Source organism: Vulpes vulpes, chromosome 5, assembly GCF_048418805.1.
Source record: "Vulpes vulpes isolate BD-2025 chromosome 5, VulVul3, whole genome shotgun sequence".
Classification (NCBI taxonomy): Eukaryota; Metazoa; Chordata; class Mammalia; order Carnivora; family Canidae; genus Vulpes; species Vulpes vulpes.
Genome location: NC_132784.1, coordinates 113,465,789 through 113,491,036, shown reverse-complemented (window position 1 = coordinate 113,491,036; position 25,248 = coordinate 113,465,789). Strand labels below are relative to the sequence as shown.

Sequence of the window (25,248 nt, the reverse complement as noted above, 5' to 3'; positions counted from 1 at the left end):
CCACCTGAGCTACTGCCAAGTGCCCACCTGAGCGCCCACCCGAGTGCCCACATGAGCGCCTGCCGAGTACCCACCTGAGAGCCTGCCGAGTGCCCGCCGAGTGCCCACCTGAGCGCCCGCCAAGTGCCCACCTGAGCGCCTGCCGAGTGCCCGCCTGAGCCCCTGCCGAGTACCCGCCTGAGCGCCCGCTGAGTGCCCGCCTGAGCACCCGCCGAGTGCCCGCCAAGTGCCCACCTGAGCGCTCACCAAGTACCCACCTGAGCGCCACCGAGTACCCACCTGAGCGCCCACTGAGTGCCCGCCTGAGTACCCACCTGAGCGCCAGCCGAGTGCCCGCCTGAGCGCCCGCCGAGTGCTGACCTGAGTGCCCGCAGAGCGCCTGCCGAGTGCCTGTTGAGTGCCCACCTTAGCACTGCTGAGTGCCCACCTGAGTGCCTACCAAGTGCCCGCCGAGTGCCCGTCTGAGTGTCCGCTGAGTGCCTACCTGAGTGCCCGCGGAGCACCCACCAAGTGCCCATGGAATGCCCACCGGAGTGACTGCCTGAGCACCCGCCGAGTGCCCACCTGAGCACCTGCCCAGTGCCCAACTGAGTGCCTGCTGAGTGCCCACCTGACCCCCCGCTGAATGCCCGCCTGAGCACCCGCCAAGTAACCACCTGAGCGCCCACCGAGTGCCCGCCTGAGCGCCCACCAAGTACCCACCTGAACGCCCGCCTTAGTGCCTGCCGAGTGCCCACCTGAACACCCGCCAAGTGCCTGCCTGAGCGCCCGCCGAGTGCCCACAGAGCACCCGCCCAGTGCCCACCTGAGTGCCCGTGGAGCACCCGCCGAGTGCCCATGGAGTGCCCACCTGACCGCCCGCCCAGTGCCCGCCGAGTGCCCACCTGAGCACCTGCCGAGTGCCCACCTGAGCGCCCGCCGAGTGCCTGCGGAGTTCCCATCTGAGCGCCCACCTGAGCGCCCGTTGAGTGCCCGCCTGAGTGCCCGCTGAGTGCCCACGGAGCGCCTGCCGAGTGCCCACCTGAGTGGCCGCCGAGCGCCGTTCTTGCCTCCCCTCCACCACGGTGCCAGGGCCCTGGGCTCTAGAGGCTCACCCACACCGAAGACCCCGCCCACCCCCGAGCCCTGTCCCAGCGCCCCGCCCTCTCTTCGGAGATGACCCTTCTTTTTTTTTTTTTTTAAAGATTTATTGATTTATTTATTTATAGAGACAGAGAGAGAGAGAGAGGCAGAGACACAGGCAGAGGGAGAAGCAGGCACCATTCAGAGAGCCGGATGTGGGACTTGATCCAGGGTCTCTAGGATCACACCCTAGGCTGCAGGCGGCGTTAAACCGCTGCGCCACCAGGGCTCCTCGAAATGACTGTTCTTCATCACGGCATTTGTCACAGTGCCTTGTGACTCCGGATTGTTTAAAGATTGTACTTATTTATTTGGGGGAGAGAGAGAGCGAGCACCAGCACGGGCAGGAGGGAGGCAGAGGGAGAGGGAGACTCCTGGCTAGCAGGGAGCCGATGAGGATCATGACCTGAGCCGCCCAGGTGCCCAGACACCTGATTTTTTTGTTTCCTCTTTCCTTGTTTTCCGTCAGGACCCTGAGAACGGAGATGATCTTGTTTTTTTCTGTACCGCAGTGTCAGCGCGTTAGCAGACTCACAGTGGGCACTCGGTAAGGTTGAATTGACTTTGGGGGTCCCTCTTGCCAGAGTCCCTCTGGAGGGCATTCCCGGGAGCACCCCCAACTCCCAGTCCAACTGTCTTTCCAGCATCTTCACCCGTCTGAAGCTCTACCCCCGTCCCCCACCCAACTCTAACCCCTGCTTCCCTGAATTTCCCACCAAGGCCTCCCGCACACTAGCTCTTTCCCTTCTATGGGCACGTATAGCACTTCGTATGCAGAATTGTAAATGCCATGGGCGCCTGGGTGGCTCAGTGGTTGAGCACCTGCCTGTGGCTCAGGTCGTGACCCCGAGGTCCTGGGATCAAGTCCCGCATCAGGGTCCCTGCAGGGAGCCTGCTTCTCCCTCTGCCTGGGTCTCTGCCTCTCTCTCTGTGTCTCTCATGAATAAATAAAATTTTTTTTTAAAAAATTGTGAATACCATAATTCATTTTAGGTGATATTCATAACCTTTTCAGTGAAACCGCAGGGTTTTTGAGGTTAGGGATTATATCTTATCCTTAGTTGTGTGTTGTTTTTTTTTTTTAGTTGCTCCTAATTTGATGCAGTTTTAGGCACATTATAAATGTCCAGCAAATCCTGACTTAGTTGATTTTACAGATTGACCTGGCTTCCTAGGGGAAGTTTTCTCCACCAGAATAAAGAGAGTCAATGACTCCCTTCAGCCTCTACATGCAGCTCCCAGGACTGTCCACCCCCCATCCTACAAGTTACATTCATCCTTTGGATGGACCATGTTAGTCGGATACATTCCGTATTCATAGTCTGGTATCTTTTTCTCCTTTTATGTGCCTTATTGTAATTATATACCTCATGTAGGTAGTTCCTTTTAACCTCTTTTGCAGTATAGTAGCTACACATACAGGGCAGCACATCACCATGCTGATAAGGAGGAGGAGGATTTCCAAGAGCCAGTTAAGGCTTTGTTAAGGACTTATTTGCAGGGTGTCAGGCATCGTGCTAAATACTTGCCGTGTAAGGTGGATATGCTACCTTCACAAATGAAGAAATCAAGACTTAGGAGGTGAAGTCATTTTCCTAAATCGCATCATCAACTAATGGCAGAGCTGGAATACAAAAGCAGGTCCGTGTGGCTCAGATTATTTCTAACTACTGTGTGGCTGACCTGCAAATAAAATGTCGATGATGAATTCTGATTTACTTCTCTGCCTTCTCTGATTCGATCCCTTGTCTGAATCTTTCTGATATTCACTGTCACAATGAGTCCAGCACTGATTATTCTCTCCGCCAGCGATAGCTAAGTGAGGCTTAATCCCAGAGAATAGAGGATATGGGAGGTGGGCGTCTGAGAATTACCTAAGGAACGGTTCCTCCGGCAGGGTTGGTTTAGGTGTCTCGCAGGAAGGCTTCAACCAACCCGACCCCATGGAGCTTACCTACTAGGTAGGTGGAAGACACCTAATTGGGCAGATAAGGAAACAGGAAACAGCTAATCAAAATGAACTCTGCTTGGATCACTGAAGTCCAAGGAGGGAGATACACGTAGCAGTTGTGGAACTGAAGAAAGGACTGGAGGCCAGGAACATAACTTGGACAGAGAGGCCCGACTTCCGTTACGGTTTCGAGGCGGGACAGAAGCATCCCAGGCTTTCAGGAGCCCATCCTGAGCTTTCTGCAACTGGGCTTAGGGATTCTGTTTCTCACCTCTTTCCAAAAGCGCTGCAGTTTTTTGAGATGCTCAGCTGTTGGTTACCTCTTAACTATTACTTACAGTTCTTCTAATCCCCCCCTTTCCTGTCTGCCTCCAGGCTTTTGCCCAAATACAGCCAGCTACACACAGGCGTAGATTGTCCCCAGCATCCTTAGCCAGTGACCTCGACCTCGGTCAGTATACTGACCTTCCCAGATCGACTCTCCATCTTCTTTGCCTTGTACTGGCCAGCATCACGCAGTCTTCCCTGCCCTCTGGCTGCCCGTTAGCTTAGGCCAGGGGGAGGCACTAGCGGGTCTTTGGCCGTGGCTGAGTCCTGCTGCCTGAGACCATGGCTTCCACTGAGGCGACAGCCCCCTGCCTTGGCTACAACTCTCACCAGTTTCCAGTAACCATCCTGCCAGGCTTAAGACTGGTAAAGACTCTCCTGCCGTGGGGAGTCCCTGGGTGCCTCACCATCCCTTGTTGGCTTCTTAGCCCTGCCCACACCTTTATAAATAACCCCTTCCTTAAATCCTACCCCTATTAGCTCTTTAAGTATACCCTCTGTTTTCTGCTAGAGTCCCGGCTGATTTAGTCACTTTCTTTGTTTTGTTTTTTTAGACCTTGCTTACATTGCCTGCTTTGTAATTTCCTTTTGAACCTGTTCTAAATTCTTTTCGTTGAATTTAGCCCAGACCTTCAACAACTCATTTAATTAATGATACATACCGACCACCTCCACTACACCAGGATCTGTGGCAGTTACCTCTCCCCCAAGCTTTTGCAAGCCTCCTAACTGGCTTAGCATGTCCTGTCTCTCAATTCTACGGCTAACTTGATGTTCATAAACAGTACTTTATTAGATTCTTTCCTTCCTCAGATACCTCCAATGGCTCCCAATTGCCTATAGAAAAAAAAATAGACCATTTAGGCTGACATTGAGTCCCTCCATGACACTGCCTTTTCAATCTACTCGCCTGTAAAACCCTCTATTCTAGGTTTATTACCCATCCTTTAGCTATGCCCTGTGCTTTCGTCCTACGGTACTTTTGTTCCTACTGTATCACCTACAAAGGGTCCCTTTTGTCTTTGCCTTTTTCCTTTTTCCTTTTTCCTTTTTCTTTTTCTTTTCTTTTTTCCTTTTTTCCTTTTTCCTTTTTTTCCCCCTGTGTTCCCTTTAAATACTATTTGTCCTTTGGTGCTGGAGTCTAACTTCAACTCCTCAAAACTCTCCCTAGACCTTAACTAGTGCAAATAATTTCCCCCCTTCCAAAACTGTGGAGTTTATTGTACTAGTTTGTTTTTTTTTTTTTTTTTGACAGTTAATTATGTCATGTCTTATGAAATATGTTACCTAAATCTTAATGGATACTTAACAAGCACACGAGCTCCTCTGTGTACTAGCTATGTGAACGTGAGACAATTCCCTCCCCCTTCCCTTGCTCTGCTACATTTACGGAGCATCACAGGTGTAGGTCCTGGGCGAAGCTCCAGGCTGTACTGATGACCAAACACTGACATGAATCCCATTCACGCGACACTTAAAGTCTAGTGAGCGAGACAGACATCCGTCAAATAAATTCACAAGTCAAACTGCTGCTCTGGTAAGTGCTATGAAAGATGGGTAGGCGGTGCCACCACAGCTTTTAACCAGCATTTCCAGCTGAGATGGGCATGGTAAGTAAGAGTGAGCAAGGCTGGGGGCAGCAGGCAGGAGGGGTTTCCAGCGAAGAACAGCAGGTGCAAAGCCCAGTGAGAAAGTACCTCCCTGGGACGTGCATCGTGTGTTCAATGTCCTTCTACTACCTGAATGGTACCTTCCAGGTAATAGGAACTCAGTATTTGCTGATTTTTCTTGAGTCTCATGTCACATGTGTTCTAACTAGACCTCACAGATGGATACCTTCCCTTGCCTAGTGCCTGTCCCCGGGAGGTATTTTCCACACGCATCTCACTCTTGAGAACGTGTTGGTGGTGGTTTATCTGGCCCTTGGGCTGTGCTTGTTGTCCTCCCTGACATTTGTGGTATGCCCTCGGTGTGTGCGACTTACCTTGTTTTCCTCACAAGTTTGCAAGTCTCTTTAAAGCCTAAGGGACTGTGTATTTCATATTTCCTCTATCTCATATGTCTTGTGACTCATCCCTGAACCAGTGTTGCCTGAACGCTGTAGGTAAGTATCTATTGATGACGATGAGACCCCTCGTTTTCTCCCTCCTCCCCCTCCCTCTGTCCTTCCTTTTCTGGGGAACAGAGGTCGGTGACTCTGGGACGCATTAGCAAGCATCAGAGAGGGTTCAGGGCTGGCTGTTGACAACCAGGCCTTCCAGGTAAGGGATGGATAAGAGTAGAAGGGAAATCCATCTCTTTGAATGTTGGGGCAAAATGCCCAGCAACAAAACGAAGAGGCTTATAGAGCCTCGGGGATCACGAGGGAATGTCCAGACCCAGTAGCGTGGAAGGGACATGGGGCATGTGAATCTGGCTGGGAGGGGCGGCATAGGATCCAAAGCAACATTCCTGGATTGAGCCAAGCCAATTGGATATCGATAGATTGCTAAACCGTGACTTTTTTCTTCTGTTAATCCTTTAAAAACTCGGTGTGAAGGGTCCTCTGCTAAAGGATCCCCGGGTTGAGGAGGGAGCTACGGCCGAGGGAGGGCTGGCTGCGCCCCTGGTAGGCCTGCAGGCAGCCCCACACCAGGACCGGCTTCCGTGTCTACGAGAAGCTGGAGGAAACACAGCTCCGTGCTGTTTTTTATTCAGCAGCTTCTTTTGCAGAGACTAAAGTAAAATTAACCAAACGAGCTCCTCTGTCCCTGTTCCATGGGTGACTCTGGCCCGGTTTAGTCCCTGACGCGGGGACGGACCGCTGTCCTGGACATGGTGCTTCGAGAGCCGAGAGCCGGCCGTGACCGAGCTGGCGGCAGCCCCTGCTGACCCTACAAGAGGAGCGTGTGAGCGCACAGGTGCACAGGTGTGCGAGGCTCCCGGCACCCCTCGGAGCAGGGGGGTAGCGGCTTCTCTGCTCTGCTGGGCCTCGGGCGTCCCTGGACGGTCCTGTTAGCTGGTGGAGCCAGGTGGTGAGGACGAGGTGGGGCGGAGGACACCCGGAACCTCTCGGGGGACTGTCCCCCTGGGGCTCCCCCCACGCCTGCACCAGGCCCGCACGCCCCAGGCCCCGGGATCATCTGGGTGGCTGCGGGCCGGCTGTGGGCCCAGCAGCTCGTGGTCCCGGCACGTGGAGTCCAGGTGGGGGCGTCCCGGCAGGGCCCGCGGAGGAAGGGGGCATGCAGTACACTTCCAGAAAAGGACGCAGAAGGTGCTTTTATTTTAAAACCAAAACCAAAGTGCTACAGTGACAGGACACTGCCGGGGTGGAGTGCGGTGTAGGTGGGTTCTAGGTGCCCATGGCCGAGCGGCTGCCCGAGTCCTCCCGCTCCCTCCTCCCTCCCGGGCCTGGGTGCGGGGAGTATCCGCAGCCTCAGTGGGCGTCTCCTCTGAGGAGCGGCCTCCACGCCTCCCTCTTCCGCCATCAAACCTGAAAGCCTCCTCAGCTGTCCCGCTTGCACGTGCAAACCAGGATCACCGGGCACAGGTCTGGAAACCGGGGGAGTCCGACCCCGAACCCAGAGCCAGGTATCCACCCCGTGCTACGATCTCCTTTCTGTACATTCAGCATGTTTGGTCCTATGTACATCCATAGACATCTCTCTACATGCACATACTCTCTCGGTCTCTCTCCTCGGGTCAGCCTCCCTATGTACCACGTCCCACCTCCCGAGCCTCTGCCTCCGTCTCGTCTGCTGGTCCAGGGGACACTGGTCTCACGGGTTTCACGAGGTCCGTCAGCACCACCCCCGTCATCGTCGTCGTCACACCCTGAGTGCCCTCTCCCATCTGTTGTTTTGCCCACGAGGACTCTCCTGTTCCTGTGGGTGCTGAGCGCTCCCTGACATTCCAGTCTACGGTTGGTGTGGTCAGGGGCCCACGTCCCACCGGACCTGGCTGCTCCCGAAGCTCGTCCAATAGCCTGCAGAAGGATTTCAGCTCCGAGGAAGAGGCTGTGCGGAGCCAGGGAGGGTGCGGGTGGGGGGCACTGTCCTCTGGGGAGGCCTGTGGCAGACGAAGCTGGGCTGTATTAAGAGGATAGTAGGACGCGTTAAAGTGCAACTTAGAGCAAAGTCTGGGGTCGCAGAGCAAAATCAAAAACAGTTAAGTCAGAAAATGTCCTCATTGTGTTAAGCAAGAATCTGAGCAGCCTGGGGGCCTGGAGCCAACAGCAGGGGACCAGGGAGAAGGGATTCCAGACCCTCAGGAGGGATGCAGCTGTGTGCAGAGGAAGCTAGGGGAGAACGCCTTGCTGGTGGAGGAGGCGTCCGGGTGCGCACGCGCTCACGCTCACGCCAGAACTGCGGCCTCCCCACCCTGGAAGAAATACGGTAAGTCTAATGTTGAATAAAGTTGGGAGCCCAGACACTGGCTCTTTGCCTTCCGTTCTGTGTGTCAGATTTTCACGTTTTCCTGGGTCTCGTTCCCTTGAGAGCTTGGGAGTGCTGGTGGGTGGGGTGTACAGTCAGTGAAGAATGAAGGGTCTTCAGGTCGGAGTCAGCGGAGTTCAAGGAAAGACACACATGAGAGGATCTTATGCACATCTTGAGGTGACCGTGGGTCCAGCCCCAGGCGCGTGGACGCGTTCTGGGAAGTGTGTGGCTTGTAACAACTGACCAGGTCCACGGTTCGTGCAGGGACCCTATGCCAAGCCACTGTCGGTGGAGGCACTTTTGGGATTTGGGGCTTTAGAGAAAATTCTGGTGCCCATACGCCCTTCTCAGCCCCTCGCACAGCCCCCACCAGGGACCAAGGAATGGCCTGAGGTTGATGTCCTGAAGTGTGCCCTCTAACTCACCTGGAAGTGGCGTCCTTGCAGGGGAGAGGAGATGGGGTTGGGGACCCTCTATCCCAAGTCTCAGGAATGGCTAAGGGAGACCCTGGTTATTGGATCAGGAGGTGTGTAGTCTCCTTCCCTCCCAGCGTTGCCTAACAAAATAGCTGGCACTTGTCAGAGGGGCACAGGCAGGGGTGCCAGGGACAATGCTGTCCGCCAGCCACACAGTTCTGCCCCGGCCCAAACCCCAATAAAGCACCGCCGGGTCCCCGGGGCTCCACACAGCCGGCTGGAAATCTGAGAGCTTACTCCTCCTCCCTCACGGTAGGGTCAGTGGTGCTTTCCCAGGGGATCCGTGCCCTGTAAATGTCTGGGACATCTCTCCAGACCTCTCTGTGGGGCCTGGGGACCTGCTGGCAGGGCCATCCCATCCACAGGCCACAGGGCAACACATGCTCCCTGGGCTGTCTGCGGAAGAGCGTCAGGGATTTGGACAAGAGCTCTGCAGAGGTCTGATTCCAGGACGCGTGTAGGTGCGATGCTGCCCGGGGCCTATTTCCTGCGTCGGCCCCAGGTCTCTGGGAGCAGAGGCAGCTAAGGGAGAACCGGGTATCCTAAGGGAAGGTCCCACTGGACAAAACGGGGGAAAACTGGTGACCAAGCTCCTGAGTTACAGTCAGAATTTGCCGGCAGAAGTGAACCACCCTGAAAAACCCTGACTTCTTTCAACAGGGGTTGGTAGAGGACCCGGGAGGGATTCACCCAGATTCCCTTATATCTCGAGGCACAGACCCCAAAAGGACCATCAGAGTCTTGCCCCAGGGAACTAGCCGTGTGGGGAATGAGAGGGGGTGGGGGCTGCGGCCTCAGGTCACCAAACCTGGATGGTGGCGGCGGGAGGCGGGGGGAGTCTATCCATCCAACTGCACGGTCCTCCTAATGTGAGTCTCCAAGCATGGCTGAGGCGTCCTGGGCCACTGCAGCCTAATCTTCCCTCTCCACCCCCCTCCCGGCGTCGGGGGGTTGTGTATCTTGGGGGAGGGTGCAGGGGACACTGGAAGGAAAGCTGGGACTCCAGTTGGCCTCGCCTACCCGCGGGCCGCCAGGTTAAAGCAGAGGGGGCGGAGGATGGGTGCTTCTGGGGGCCTCCGGGAAGCCGGGGTGACGGCCTTCCCCCGGGACGCCGACAGAGGACACACCAGAGGGACGGGGAGGCGGGAAACCAGGCTGTCAGACGTTGCTGATGCGCACGCTCAGGGCGCTGCCCTCCTTCTCCGCTTGTTCCCTTAACGACTCCTCCAACTTGAGCTTCTCAGGGTCTCCATAGCGGACAGCGCTGTCGCGGAGGCCGCCGGGGGAGGCCACTTTCACCACCTGGTCAAAAAGGCTGAAGTCAGCGATGTATTTGCCGCTGGCAGACAGCGAGATGGCCGGGGTGAACTCGTAGCCCCAGAGGATCTCCTCCGGCAGGTAGGACGTGCGCACCTGGCAGGTGGCACTGGTGGACTCCACCGTCCCACTGAGGATCAGCACCAGCTCGAAGTCACCCTCGCCACTGCGCAGGGGGAGGTCTTTCAAGGGACTGGTCTCATCTACCACATGGTAGAAGGTCAGGGGCAGAATGAGGAAGGGGCTGTCCGAGGCCGTGTCGACCTGGAAAGTCACGTTGACCTGGTTGAGCCGGATGTTCTCGCCCTCTTTGGTCTGGTGGGTCTGAAGCAGCTTGCCCGTCACCTGGCAGCCGATGAGGAGGCTCTTCCGCATGTTGGCGACTCGGATCATGAGGCAGGGCTTCCCGTTGTGGGCCGCGACGACCGCGTGCTGGCTGAACCGGATGGTCTCCGCCCGCTTCTTGGGCCGGGCGATCTTTGCCAGGAAGGTCCCCGTGATGAAGATTTCCAGGATGGTGGTGAGCACCAGCTGGGCAATCAGAAGCACGATGGCCAGCGGGCACTCCTCACTGATGTAGCGGAAGCCGTAGCCGATGGTGGTCTGCGATTCGAGGGAGAAGAGGAAGGCCCCGGTGAGCGTGTGCACCTGTACCACGCAGGGGGTGTGGTTGGCCGGGGGGCCGAGCTCCAGCAGGTCCCCGTGGGCCACAGCCACCAGATACCACACCACGCCGAAGAGGAACCAGGTGCCTGCAAAGGTCGCCGAGAAGAGCAGCAGCTTGTAGCGCCACTGCATGTCGATGAAGGTGGTCCACAGGTCCTTGAGGTAGAGGAAGCGCTTGTCGGCGATGTGCTCCATCCTCACGTTGCTGCGGCCGTCCTTGGTCAGGACCCGGCGCCGCCGGACCCCTGGGCCCACGAGGGGCCGGCTCTCCGTCTGAGTGGTCTGGCTGTAGTACACCTTGGCGACAGACGTCATCTGGAGGGAGCAAGACAGCATAACGGAGGTTATTGCAGACATCCAGCCAACTCTTAGCCACCACCCAGCGCGAACGAAGAGGGGACATCCGCTCGGTGCCACTGATTTGTTCTCACTGTCGGCCAATACTTATGAGCACCTGCTCCACGCCAACTGCTGTGCAAGATGCCGGTGAGTCACCAATAGAAATGACACCATCCTTGCTCTCCAAGAACTCACGCCTAGCGAGCGAGACCCACGTTCAGCGAGCAAATAACTGCAATGCAGTCTGATATTTGTAATTCTTGGGAGGGACAGAAAAGAGAGAGAGTCGTAAGTTCACAGTTCCTTGAAGGTGGGGCAAGACGAGAGGGTTCTACTCCATTCCCCGCAAAACCAGTTCTGTGAAGATCTCCAATTCTGAAATAGGATCCCTCCCCACCCTCGTGAATGGCAGAGCAAGAAAGACTATCCCGCTGAAGCTGTCCCAGGCCAGCCCGCCTCAAAACCCCCGGGCCCTTGATACCCCCACCTGCCCCCCAGCCCCAAGTCAGTACTCGCCGGGGACGCCAAGATGCTCATCTGGCCAAGGAAGTAGCAGAAACTGCCCACCCTTCTGCCCTTCAAGGTGTTCTCTGAGCAACCAGACCATTTCACTATGTGTTATTATAATTACTATTACTCCTTTACCATCACCATCACCGTCATCACCCATCTGCATCATGTGGGGGGATTCAGGCCGGATCCCGGGGGTGCACGTGGGTGGGAGGAGTGCAGACAGGACCCACGCAAGCAGCCGAGCCACGGTGAAGGAGAACGTCCCATCCGGGCCTCCTGGCCGTGCGGGACCATTTCCCCGAGGACTGGGGGAGACAGCAGCTCACCGCGGCCGAGCCGCCTTGACCGGGTGAAGTAGGAGGGCTCGTGTATAGTAGTCAGCACCCCCGTCTGCAAGAGCTCGAATTCGGGATTGCTGTCTGTCCTGATCGAAGAAAGTGGGCCGAGGCTCTGAAACAGGAGACCGCTCACCTGCTCCTCCAAGGTGCCGGCACCCCTGCCCAAGGAGTAACTTGTACTTTTCCAGCAGAGAAAGGATTTCAATCACTGGAGCCCTTGGACTCTGGGTCTGGTGGCCAGACCTGGGAGGGAGGAGGGCGATCTCGGGGGAGTCTGGCCTCTGGAGAGCTGAGAGGCTCATCACAGTAACCATTCCAAAAAATCTGAACCACTGCACTTTATCAGTCCTTCACCCTGGTCCCTTACCTCGTCTTCCCCAAGAACTGACACCCCGAAAAAGAAACTATCTGGGCCCGTCCAAACACCCACCCACGCAGACACTGAACTGGCGACCACCACTGGACAGGAAACCCAAGATGTTAGAGGCAACCAGGCGCCTGTTTTGCCAGCCTCTGCCCATGTGGAACCTCTGTCCGGGTGAGACCGCTCGTCCACTTCCCAGTACCCTCAGCTACCTTGGAGCAAAGGGGAAGCTCCATAATTCTGAAGAATTATTATTTAGAGCCCAAGTAAAGCCCCATTCGATACTCAGTAGTAGTAGTAATATTGAAAAAAACACGTGCAGGGCCTGCATCTCTATGCCATTTTCAAGTTTACAGATTAGCGTGCCTTCTCATTTGATCCTCAAACTGGAAAAGTCGTGCGACCTCTAAGAGATTCTGAAGAACTGTGAGCAGACAGAGGAAGTGCTGGAAAGTTGTGGATGAGTGAACGTAATTTTCTTTTTTCTTTTTTTTTAATTTTCAAAAAGAGAAACAAGATACATTTCACACACTGGGTAAGATAGTGACCCAGGGCAAGATTCTAGAATCACGAGCCCCCTTGTGTCTGGGTCCACGTCCAGCCGGGAGTCTACTTGAGCTTCTCTCTCTCCCTCCCCCCTCTGTCCCTCTCTGTTTCTCTCTCTCTCAAATGAATTAAAAAAAAAAGGGGGGGGGGATTGTGAGCACTTAGGAAGGTCGGAGGGAGGGCAGTTATCGGCAGGACCCAGCCTGGGGTGACCAAGAACAAGTCACACCAAGTGGCCTAACTTCCCTCTAAGACAAGGTTACTAGATGGGCAGTCACAGCAAGGCAACAGATAAAGTGTGTCTGTGCAAGATTTTTGCACAAGATCTCTCCTTCTGTCCTTGAGGATAAGACCAAGAAAAATGAGCAGAATGCCGCTCCGATGCTGGGGACTAACCCACACAAAAACAAGTGGTGCTCCTGAGGGGATCATGACGGCCTGGGATCTGTTTTCTTGTGACGTCCCAGAGAGCTTTATCTTCTGCCTCACCCCATTCAACATTCATGACAGTAATCCTATTCAAAACTATATAGCACATGGATTACGGGGATGGCACAAAGCAGGGATGGATCACAAATGCAAGATCTGGGCAGAATCAGGATCCAGGAGGAGCCAAATCTAACAAAAAAAGGTATCAGGTAGGTGTACATACTGGAGTCCAAGAATCACCTGAGCCATTCCGGATTGGAAAGATGGGATGCATTTTGGTTAAACCAAGCAGTGCTATTTTTTTTTTTTTTTTTTTTAGAGATTTTATTTATCTGAGAGAGCACTAGCAGGGCGAGCGGCAAAGGCAGAGGGAGAAGCAGCTCCCCCTGAGCAGGGAGCCCGACGCGGGGCTCAGTCCCAGGACCCCGGATCATGACCTGAGCCGAAGGCAGATGCTTCACCGACGGGGCATCCCAGCGATGCTGTCTAAGCTACTCTTCAAGTATGTAGAATAAGGAAGTTGTTGACTCTGCTCACCTGCCGTTTTGAGTCTCTGAGGACAGTCAGGCTATGAGAGGATTCAGAACCAGAGCCTGTAAGGAGTGGCTGAGGGAGGTGGGGAAGTTAGTGGGGAGAAGAGACCACCTAGGGGTACAAGAGGCTGTGTGCAGATATTTGGTTTGAAGTTGCTGTCATGTGAACGAGGCTTTGGCCTTGTCCTTTGCCATCTAAGAGGAGCCACCAGGACCAATGAGTTCGCAGCACAGGAGCAAAGATTCCGGACTGCTACGACAGAGATCCAGGTAACAGTCCGGACTTCCAAACGCGGAAAGAGCTTCTCCAAAGGTAGACAGTGCTCTGTCCCTGGAGCACTGTCAAGGGCAGGGTGGACAGCACTGGGCAGGGTCTATGGAGGAAATCAACGCCTGGACAGAGGCAGGGATGGTCTGCAAGCTTTCACCTGCACTCACGGCGGATCAGGATGCCTGCCTGCCGCCTGCCTGCGCACCCTCTCTCCCCGCACCTCCTACGGTGACGTTCCCAGACCCGTCAGCAAAGTCTTAGCTTTGTATCTTCAGGAAGGGAGGCTCTCAGGGCCCAGGGGAAAGCTTCTCATTCCAAAAATGAAAGTCTACGATTATATATCATGCTGCAGCTCATAAAATATGTAATTTGACCCTCGTACCACGAACTAAATACAAAAGTCATCATGAGAAACAGGCTCAGTGGGACGCCTGGGTGGCTCAGCAGTTGAGCATCTGCCTTCAGTTCAGGGCACGACCTCGGGGTCCTGGGATCGAGTACCACATCGGGCTCCCTGCAGGGAGCTTGCTTCTCCCTCTGCCTGGGTCTCTGCCTCTCTCTGTGTGTGTGTGTGTATGTCATGAATGAATAAAATAAAACCTTTAAAAAAAAAAAAAAAAGAAACAGGCTCAGAGATTTATCCCAAACAAGTCAGTGGTAGAGACGAGACCAGAACCTGGGTCTTCCAGTTCCTGGTCCAGAACCTTTCTTTTTTTCTTTTTACTTTTTTAAAGTAGGCTCCACACCCAATGTGGGGCCCGAATTCACAACCCTGAGATCGAGAACGGCACGCTCCCCTGACCGAGCCAGCCAGATGCCCCCAGAACTTTTTAATCATAGCAACTTCCGTGTATCCAGGCTCATCCCCATGGGTGTCATGGGCTCGGGACGTGCCTCCGGGGTCCCCTGCGTGGAGGGTCCCAGCTGCGCCACAGGAGACAGAGCCTGGAGCTTCCAGAGCCCAGCGTCAGGCCTACAGATCCGGGCGCTGCAGATTTTGGCTCCTGGCTCCAACGCTTTGTTGTGATTGCCGCCTCCAGCCGTGTGCCCGCTGCTGCCAGCCTTTCCGTCTGCCTCCTCCAGCTGCTCCCAGCTGTCGTGCCACCTCCCACAGCCAGGCAGCTTTGTTCTCCGAGGTGGCCCGAGTCAGAAGCAGATAAACAAGCCCCGCTGCCGTGCTGCCAGCTGGCGGGGCTCCGAGGAAGGGACCAGGCCCAGCCCTGAGCCCCATGGGGTCTCCCGCTGCCCCACCTGGCTCACCCACGCTCGCTGCCTCCTCTAGAGGGTGCTGCTCCCCCAGAACAGTCGTAGCCGGACCCCCTGGGCCAGGGTCTCCAGAACTCTGAACACAAAACCAGCCCCCGAGGGGTGAAGACACAGACACGGAGACCCCGGGCTTCCCGCTCCAGGAACTGTGCTCGTGGTTATTCCTCTAAAACAAAGGCCAGTCACACCCACGGCGGTGTCTGCCCGCAGCCTCAGCGCACCCCATGCCGGCTTCCCACTTCGGCCGCCTTCTCCGGCCGCCTTCTCCGGGACGGGTGGGCCCACGGGCCTTTCCTGAGTACGCTCCGCTCTGGGCCAGCGCACCGCTCTGCTGACTCTTGCAACTAAAACTGATCCATGGCTCCCGACTGCCTGTAGGAAACGCTGCAGGCCTCTGAGCACAGCCTTCAAGGCCGTTCGGATTTGGTCTCTGCCTACCCGCTGGCTTGGTTCTTGATGCGTCTCTGCACGTACCCTGGGCTCCAGCTCTGCAGAGAGCCTGCAGTTTCATCCTTTCCACCTTTGGACCCGCGTTCACACTGCCCTGCTCCAAGCCTCCCCGCCTCCGACCTCCAGCTTAGCTCTCAGAACTGGACTCAAGTGTCTGTTGGCCCCTCATGACCATCAAAGGCATCAAAGAAATAGCTGGTGTCCGTCTCCCTGGCCTCACCCCAGCACGGGCTTGTGAAGCCTGGCCTTGAACACACTCCTGTTTCAGCACATCAGAGTGCTTTGCAACCACGTGGTCCCCCTTGTGGGTCATCTGTGGCTTCTTCACTGACTCCCGAACCAGGCCTTTCACCTGTTTCCCCAGCACCGGGGACAGTTTGCTACTAAAGACTGACGGGAGGCCGACCGGGATGGAGGCCCGAGTGAGGGAGGGCTGCAGCCTCGGATGAGCGCACGGGAGCCGGGTGCGGAGCTCACGGAGACCTCCAGGTGGAGCCAAGGTACAGTGGGAGGTACCCAGGCTTAGCCCCAGCCCTGGCCCACTGCTGCTTCGGCCCTACAGATGCTGCCCTCAAAGGGCAGGAGAGCACAAGTCCCTGAGGCATCCGTCCCGAGCTCCTCTGAATCGGCGGAAAGATGGAGACAGAGGATGAGCTCATAAATGGCCACGGGCACCGGGGCACATCAGGCCAAGGTAAGTGGCTGGAAAGGATGCTTCTCCCCCCACTCGCCCTCCCCACACAGGGGTCATGGAGGATGTACCAGAAAGAGCCGAGCACCTTCTCCCAAAACCCGACAGCTTGGAGCGGCAGGAAGTGACCCTGAGCAAAGAGCTTGGTCCGTTTTCCCCTTTGCCTGAAAGCAGCTTTGGTCCGGCGCTCCCTGCCTTCACTCCCGAACAACCCTCCTCCCTGCTGCCCCTCGGGCTCCCTAAATGGTCAAGGCACCATCCTGCTCCCGGGGCCACACTCGGGCTCCCCTTCCTCGGGGCCACACTCGGGCTCCCCTTCCTCGGTGCAGCATTCGTCCGATGGCCTGATGGCAGGGAATCTGCTCCTCCTGCTCCTCCTCCATCATCTATGCTCACCTCCTGCTCGACCTTTGCCCCCTCAAGCCCCTGCAATGCTTTATCGGGCTTCAGTGCCCACGAGGTATTCGGAGGAGAATCCTTATTGCATGACTGAGTCACGTGTGGTGGGCCTCAAGGCCAGGTCCTGGCCCCCGAGCCCCCTGCCCCATAAGCCTCCCAGTGCCTCCCCCAGCTCAAAACACGTTAAAGTCTCCGCCTCACGGGTAGACCAGACTCCACCGGGCAGGAGGGGCCTCCCGCATCTGCCTCCAAACCTCCTTCCAGCCTTACCTCCCACCACTCTCCCAGCCACTCCCCGCCGTACAGGCCCATGCGTTCGCGCCCTCTCCCTCCCTGGCCTCCCCTCTGTCCCTGTCCCTACGCACCCAGGATAAACCTCTGAGCCCTGTTCAAACGACCCCTCTCCCACGGAGCCTCTGGTAACCCCTCCCTCGTCTGAGTCTCCAGATGCACGCCCGCATATCGCCACCTGCGCGGTCTACGGGGTGGACCCGACACCCGACCTCTCTTCTACTCCAAGCAGGCTAACTGAACTAAGGATTCAGGCATAACCCACTTCCGTGGCCCTGATGTGTGCTCAGCACAACATAGGACACGTAGTAGGCACTCCAGAAGCGTGTCGGGAGTGCAGGCGGGAGCGGACTGCAGGCTCCCGCGGGGTGGGCATCATTGTCCCCACGCACAGGTCGCACAAGACATTGCCCTGGTCCAGAGCCTCTCCGCTGAGGCCCTCTTGTCCTTCCTCCTTGCTTGGATCTTCTCTCAACTTTTCACATCTTCTCTTCCCAAACACACAGAAACCCCCCAAACTAGTCCTCAACACTAACACGTGCAAACCAGCGGAGCCCTCTGGTCTGCGGAGCCCTTGTCACAGCAGGAAGACCCGTGCGCTTCCAGCCTCGGAATCCTGTCTGTGCGACGGACGCTTTCTCTAGCCTCTACGGGGTGCCAGGTCCTAAACCCGACCCTGGAGTTCGGGAGATGAATTGGATATTGATTCTGGCCTTGGGGACCTTCCAAGCCAACAGGCAGGAAGTGGTGAGAGCCCCAGATGCGGTACCCGGGAGGTACCAGGGAACTTGCAGAGGGAAAGATGATGTCTGGCTCAAGGGAGCAACCCCTGAACTGTTGTTATCCCCCATTTAGAGCAGGAAGCAAAATCAGCGACTAACACCCGAGGGTGGAGTCCTCCATACCGGCCTCTCTTGCCCAAGAAAGGCTTTACAGAGCTAGGAGGCCTTGGCACCGGCCTGAAGGGTAGGCAAGATCCAGATGGTGGGGGGGACACCTGGGGAAGGGGGGGTACCCAGGGAAGGGGAGGGAGCCCTGTGCACAGAAGTCACAATCCTGAAAAAATCCAGAGCCAGCCAGGGAGGAGGAGCCAGTTTTGGCTGCAGGGTTGGGAGCACAAGAAAGACTCTTCGTAGGACCAACTGGGAACACAGCGATGCCCCCCGCCCCCGGCCCCCAGCACCTCTGCCTTGGGGCCCACTTCCTGTGCTTAAAGGTTGAGCGGCCAGATGAGGGGCAGCCAGCAGGGCAGGTGGGCAGGTGGGCGCCCTGGGCTCCTATGGGGATGAGGGGGATGACAGGGATGAGGGTCTGAGCCCTGGCTCCCCAACTGGGGCCCTAGCCTCCCGCCAGGTGCCAGGCCTTCACTGTGCTGCCAGATGACTTCTTTATTTTTTTTTTAAGTTTTTATTTATTTATTCATGAGAGACACAGAGAGAGGGGCAGAGGCTGGATCCAGGACCCTGGGCCATGCCCTGCGCCGAAGGCAGACACTCGCCCACTGGCCACCCAGGCGTTGCCCCCCCCCCCAAGTGGCTTCTCTTCTTTGGCTGTGGAGTATTTCCTCTTCCTAACGTTTGGTTCGGGGAAATGGGAGCAGAAAGAGGGGGCGACTTTCATTTGGCGAATGAATGCCCACCTTCCGGTCGGCACTTCGCATCCCATCCCATCCTGCCGTTGGGAGGAGTGTGTAACAGTTTCTGCCGTCACAGTCGTCACAGTCGCTGAGGAACCCGGGGCGGGGGGGGGGGGGGGGGAGCCCCGGTGACAACGTCCAGGCAGCGGAGCCCAGATCAGTACCTTGGCTGGATTCCAAAGTCCTTTCTCCTACAGCATCAGGCTGACAAGACAGTGATTTTGCCTTCCTGAGCAAATCCCACACTCAATCCCCGGAGAAGGTGACACCTCGCCCCCCTGGGGGTTAGCAGGGACCAGACAGGGACCTGTCACCAGCCCAGACACCCAGGGGGCATCCTGTGATTGGCAGCGATGCTCTGCGTGGGAGAGAGTGCTCTAACCTCTGGTCCCTTCTAGGTTTGCGTGGCACGTCCCTACTGTCCCCTGGTACTTGGTGCCTCCCGACACTAACGTGTACCCCCCTCCCCCGCTCCATCCTCGTCACCCTCCTCCAGGCCTGTGTCGCCCCACGCATCTGAGCGGCTTGTCCTTCAGCCTCCTGCGTCCTGCCTTGTGAAGACGGTGATGTGCAGGCCAGGTGCTGTCCCGCTGATCACAGCTCTGACCTTTGACCTCCCCATCACACTCTGCCTTCTGGTCCTCCGTCTACACCCCAGGCCCAGGGGGTCTGCCTCGGTGGAGGCATCGTGAGCCCTCCTCCAGACTCCTGTTCTCCCCTTTCCTTCCTCCAGAAAAGAGCCTCTTGATTTAGGGGTTTGGAGATGGGATCAGAAAGGGGAGGCAGTGCCCCCAGGACAGGCGGGGGCCCCACTCTGGCTGTGAACCAGAGCAGTCGGTTGAGTCTTGAAGGTGTCTCTGAACCAACCACCGTGGGGCGAGCGCAAGTGAGTAGATGGGCAGAAACAGGCAGTTGCGGTACCAGCTGGCCCCCGCGTCCCACCCCAGCGCCGTGTCCTGTGTCGGGGAAGCCCCATGCGCACACGGAGGGCTTTGGAGCACTCTCGGCCCCAGAACCCAGGCCGCGCCGGTCGGAGCACCGCATCCTGGAGGTGGCGAGAGGGGGTCGGGCAAGGATGCCTAAGACCCCTCCAGGGCCTAAGGGAAGCGTTACCTAGTGGGAAGTGGGCTGGACGGGGAAGCGGGACTCAGGTGCAGCCTCCACCTGCCATGACCAGCGGTGCCCCGGGCAACGTCTCAGCCCGTCAGGCCATCGCATCCGTTCTGCTTCTCAAACTAGTGTGCCGGGAGGGACCCGAAGCCACCCGGCTTGATGTAATGTATCCTTCCTGCGATCACAGTGTCACTCAGAGACTTTGAGGGAAAAATCTTATTTTCCAATGAAACAAACGGCAAAATAGAGTCGAATGAAAAACTTACCTAATCCAAAAAGCAAAACAGTTCTGGGATGTCTGACGTGTGACGGAGAACGGCTCATCCCCGTATCTTCTCGGGGGCCTTCCCCTGCTTGGCCTCATAGGACCACTGCTGGGGGGGGTTGGGGTGCCCTGTCTTTGGAGATTATCAAGGTCCCTTGCCACTTCGAGACCCCGTGTCCAGCCGGAGCCCTCCCCCTCCCTTGGGGAAGAGGAAATGGCCACTCAGCCTCCCGTCCCCAAACATATTATCTCTTCTTTGGGCACCAACTCCAACTTGAATCGGGACCCGGAGGCTTCCAAGGAGATTGGCTGCTTTGGGGGCCTGAAGAGAAGCATGTGTGGGCTTCAGGGTGTCCTTAAAGGGGAGAGGGGGAAGGAGGAGGGGGTCTGAGAGGGAGGCCAGCAAGAAAAGCACACCGGGTTATGTAAGCCCTCGAGGCTGGAAGAGGAACGGAATTGGGTCCGGGGTTCTTTTCAGACGAGATGCCTCGATTCATTAATCTGCCTCCAAGAAAATAAACAAATAGAAACAGAGCCAGATGCACACAAATCTAGAGGTGGGGAAAGGAGGGCAGCGTGTGTGTGTCCAGGGCCTGCTTTTCCAGCTGAGTCACTGAGCCTCCCTCCGTCTGCCACCCCTCGGCTCCTTCCCTTCCCTCCCATCCTCTGGCCTCGGCTTGACACCAAGGCCCTGGCCCAGGGAAGAATAGGCTTTTCTTCCCTTGTGTCAACGTTTGGAAAGTTCTCATAGTCTGATCAAAAGAAAGGATAAAAGCCTTCAAAGCATTTCCTGGGAGCCTGTGACCCCTGTCTGGCCCTTCTGACCCCTCTGTGTGTTTTCCGGTCAAGAGAGGGAGGGACACAGAGGGACCACGGCCGATGTTCTCGGCTGTGCAGGCACCACCCCTGTGTGTGGGTGTGGGCTGATCGGGGGCACGGCCCCTTGCTCTGCCCCAACCCCCAGGCAGGGTCTCCTGTCCCCACAATCCTGCAGAGAACCGCCCCGGGGTGGGGGGGATCACAAGGACCTCCCCTCCCCAGCTGGAGCGAGGATGACTTCCTGGCACATGCAGCACCTGGGCACGGACTCTGGACGCCCCCGCCCCACCTGCCACCCCACTCGGAGCACAGTCCCTCCCCGGCTGGGCACCCGGCCGCTGTCTGCACCCACCCCGCATCTGGGGCCGCAGGGCTGCCCCGGCTCACTCCGTGCGAGGCACCTGGCTCGGGAGGACACAGGATGCCCCGGTGCCCCCACAGCTCCAGCGCCGGCCCCATCCGTGTCCTCGCCTCAGAAGAACTGCTGTCCCCAATGTCAGTCCACCCTCCTCACCTCAACGGAGGAGCCAGACCCCCATCAGTGCGGGGTCAGACACCACTGCTGCTATTTAGGGTCATCAGCAGCCAGGGGGTGCTGCGGAGGCTGCCAGGACATGGAGGCTGCCAGCACACCGAGACCTAGACGAGATGGCCAGGGTCCGGCGGGGGCGTGGAGACAGGGCAACTGTCGGAGGGACCGAGGTGTCCGCTCACCTCTTCTCCCTGTGGCAGCCGGCCCTCACCTGCCTCACCTGCCGGGCTGTGGGGTCGCCGCATGGGATCCATCCCCAGGGACCCCCTCCCGCTTGAGGGCATCATCCAGGCGAGAGGCTCCAAGCATTCTTGCTGACAGGCAGGGTGCTGCAGGACTGCTCAGGGAGCAAGGGTAGGAGGGACAAGGGGGTTCCGGGCGAGCCCTCTGCTCCCGCCACCAGGGGGCAGGACGCCCCAGCGCTGGACGGCATCTCCACCCCTACCCTTCCCAACCCGCCCCCCACCAGCCCTCTCCTTTTAATGGGGTGTCCGACTCTGGGTCTTGGCTCAGGTCATGACCCTGAGGTCCCGAGATTGACCCGCTTGAGCCCGAGCTCAGTGGGGCATCCGCCTGAGATGCTCCCTCTGCACCCCCCACCACCACCCCCACGCTCTACAAAAGAAAAAAAAACTGCCAATCCGAAAACAACCCAACAGGCCTCATGTCAGCAACATCAAACGGTCCCATCTAATATTTATTAGCGGGCAGCCCGGGTGGCACAGCGGTTTAGCGCTGCCATCAGCCCAGGGCCTGATCCTGGGGTCCTGGGATCGAGCCCCCCGTTGGGCTCCCTGCGTGGAGCCTGCATCTCCCTCTGCCTGTGTCTCTGCCTCTCTCTCTCTCTGTGTCTCTCGTAAATAAATAAATAAATAAAATCTTTAATAATAATAATAATAATATTTATGAGCAATGAAGTATCAGCCACCCTGAGAGCACGAGCTGCACGGGTGACACCCCGAGCCGCGGCCCTTTGCGCTGCAGGGAGCGCCCCGCGGGCACAGCCCAGCTTCCCTCTCACAGCAAGGGCATCCCGGCCTCCCGGCTCCCCCGGGGACCCCTGGTTTGGGAGTCCTTGCCTGGCTCCTGAGTGGCCCCTTCTAGGCTCCAAGATTTGGGGCAAAGCAGCTTGAAGTCTCTGGTTTCCACTCCCTTCACCGCAAAGAGGGTGGAGGCCGGGCCTGTGGAGGGGTGCGGGGTGGGGGGTCGCGGGCTGCGGGTCGCTCCTCTCCCGCCTGTCCTCCCCCTCCCTGTACCCCCAGGCTCCCCTACCCCAGGGGGTTGCTCAGGGATCCTCCCGCTGTCTGGCTCTGGCTCTCACCCCGCCACCGTCCCTCCTCACCTCTGCCCTCTGCAGCGCCCAGCATCAGCTCCGCCTGCTCCCCTCACCTGCAGAGGGAGTCCCCTCCGGGTGCCCCCCTTCACAGAGTCGCCCCCGGCCTCCCTCCAGCCCCACGTCCGGGTGGGCGCCGGGCCCCACCAGTCCTGCCTTTGGGGGCGTCTCTCAGTTCCCGTCAAGCAGCCTTAAGTCCAGCCGCGGGTTCTCGGTGGGTCCCCCGGGGAGCGCTGCAGTGACCTGGACCCCCCTCCGCGGCCTGCACCCCTCAGCTGGCCCGGCCTGCATCCCACCGCTCCCCGGAACCCTCCAGTGGGTCCCAGGGCCCCGGGAGCTTCCTGACGGAGCCTTCAAGGCCCTTCCCGCCTGATTCTACCTTGGGGGTCACGGCCCCTTCTTGTGGCCCTTGTCCCTAAGCACCCCATCTGGCAGCGGCCAGGTTAGGTCACCTGTGACCCACGACTGCATCCCCAGGGGCTCCTGCGCTTCCTCTGCCTGCAAGCGGCTGCAAGGGGCTCAGCACCTGCTGCTCCTGCTCCTGCTAGCGGGGTGCCCTAGTTACCTTCAGGCTGCCCCCCGCCCCCACTCTCTGCCTCCGGCTGTCCTAGCCATCGCGCACCCTGCCCCTGCCACCCCTGCCGCCCATTTCCCTCGTCCCGCACATGGTGACACAGAACACCGTTTCCTGTCGTTAGCCTGACAGATGAGGCCTACGTGTTATCCGCATGCTGGGCCACAGCTGAGGGCCCTATCCCCCCCTTCCCCACTAGTGGCCCTATCCCACCCTTCCCCACTAGTGGCCCCTCGGGTCCCTGCCTTGCTGGAGCTCAGTCCATCTCTTCATCTCCGCAGGGCTCCATCTCCTCCCTAAGGAGGCAGGAAACCCTCTCATTGTATGGTCCGGACTACGTGGGATGGAGCGTGTGGAGTCTGTAAAGCCCTCATGCCCTCATAAGATTTTACTATTATCCCACTTTGCAGATGAAGGAAAGTATCTCCTGAATTCGAGAAAGCAGGGCGGTGGGGGGGGGGGGGGGCAATCTCCCAGCCACGCAGCCCTTCCCTCGCCCTGCCTCCCCGATGCCCCAGGGCTCAATGCCACTCAACCAGCCCCAGCCCCCCACCTCCCCTCCAGGGTAAGGGACTTATGGGCTACGACGGACTATGGCCCCAGAGTTGGAGGAGGCTTCCAAGCCCCTCTCCTTCATCCCACCTGCTCCTCATTCCCAAGAGGAGGTTCCTCCCAAACCCCTTCAACCTGCCGAGGGATGCCCAAGACCAGGCTCCCCAGGGACTCCCTTCAGCCCTCTGCCCTCCAGCTTGCCCCCAGCAGGGGGGGGGAGGGGCTCCAGGCAGCTGGCGGGCTTCTCAAAGCCAGGATGGCCAGGCCCCAGGAGACAAGGGTTTGGGTGGGGAGGCCAGTGAGCCACTGAGTGGTCACCAGATCTGCCAGTGGGGCCAAACAGGTGGGACCTGTTCCTTAGGGTCCCAGGGACCCGTGGGGCTCCCTCCCTGAAGGAGGACGGGGCCTATGAGATCCCAGCCCAGGGCCCCCCCACTTCTTTATCTGTGGTCTCAGAAATTGCACTGGCTGTGGTGGGGGGAAGGGCTGGGCCTTGAGGGGGTGCAGGCTCCCAGAGGGCAGGGGGCAGGGGGGGTGCAGAGGAGAACCTCCCCACGCCTGGGCCCCCTCCAGGGCTCGCTGCAGCTGCCCCCTCCCTCGGGAAGGACCCTGCCCACCCTCCCAAACAAGAGAGTGTTTTCTGAACTGATTTGGGACCTGTATCTTGTTTATCTGTGTCCTCTGCAGCAGCGTGGCTACGTATTTCTTAAGACAGCTCCCCCGCCCACAGGTCCCTCCCTGTGCGTGACTTGCTTCATCCCTGGGAGGCCCTTCCTCCCAGCTTCCCGTCCAAGTTTTCACTTTGGAACCTTCGGGGCCACTGACTGGGTCTCCCCATCAACCTTTGCTCTGGGTGAAGACCTGCCTTTTCCGTAGCTTCCCTCAGCCCTCCTCCATCACGCTCCCCAGATACTCTCTAGCGAGGGGCCAGATGGGGAAACTGAGGCCCATAGTGGTGAGCCTTCATGCCAGGAATCTGGGGTCCACTGTGGGAGCTCGACCCCTTTCCCACGGTTCAGGGTCGGTCGGCTCTGGCCCTGGGCTCCTGCCTAGACCCCCCAGACCACCCTGGGGCCCTGTGCTCCTTGAGTGACCTTAGGACAAGAGGCTGAGCTTGGGAGGCCGGAGAAGCTGGGACAGGAGGGCGCGGGCAGGGGAAGCGGCTGACCCACCTCGAAGCCCCAATAGCAGCTGGGACAGAGTCTGGGGTCACCCGGCTCTGCCGGCCTCCCCTGCACCAGCACCTGCTGTCCTCCCTCGGCCCTCCCGGCATCCCCTGCGCAGCCCACCCAGCTCCTCTCAGGCCTTGGACAGGCCGTGCTTCCCTCGCCCATGGCTCTCGGCAGACAAGGGGGCCGCCTCGGGAAGCCCTGTCCCCCTCCCTCCGGCCTCCTCCCAGGCCTCCGCTGAGAGGCCACTTTCCCCGGGAGGCCTCTGCAGACGTGCCCCCCACCCCGTGTGGGTTGCCCCACCATGCCACAAGCCGGGGCCTGCCCGCAGCAGGGTCACCCGTGCTCCGGGAGGGAGGTGGGCAGTGTCGCTGCCCACACTGCATGTGTGCAGCCCAGACGCAGCAGGTGAGCTGACCGCTCAGGAGGAGCCCCAGGCAGGTGACCACCTCTTACCCGAGGGCCACAGGACGCACGTGCTGGGAGGCCCTCGGGTCATCGAGGGGCTTCCCCGGCTCCCCCAAGAGGAAGCAAGGCCTGGGAGTCACTTC

General features: G+C 58.2%; 1 protein-coding gene across 6 annotated transcripts in view; it reads right to left on the bottom strand.

Annotated features, from left to right (window-relative positions):
• Positions 1–6,643: 6,643 nt before the first annotated feature.
• The window catches only part of KCNJ10 (potassium inwardly rectifying channel subfamily J member 10), a 28,762-nt gene continuing 10,157 nt past the window's right edge, over positions 6,644–25,248 (bottom strand). The window contains exons 1-3 of one of the 6 annotated variants that reach the window (XM_072759714.1): positions 19,720–21,425; positions 19,454–19,628; positions 6,644–10,589 (exon numbers count right to left, since the gene is read on the bottom strand). In XM_072759714.1, coding sequence (XP_072615815.1) covers positions 9,450–10,589 — 1,140 coding nt within the window. In that variant the 5' untranslated portion in view covers positions 19,454–19,628; positions 19,720–21,425 and the 3' untranslated portion in view covers positions 6,644–9,449. Of the gene's footprint in view, positions 10,590–10,728; positions 10,873–19,453; positions 19,683–19,719; positions 21,478–25,248 lie in introns of those variants that run through there. The other 5 variants (XM_072759712.1, XM_072759716.1, XM_072759715.1 and 2 more) reach the window with 5 other exon arrangements.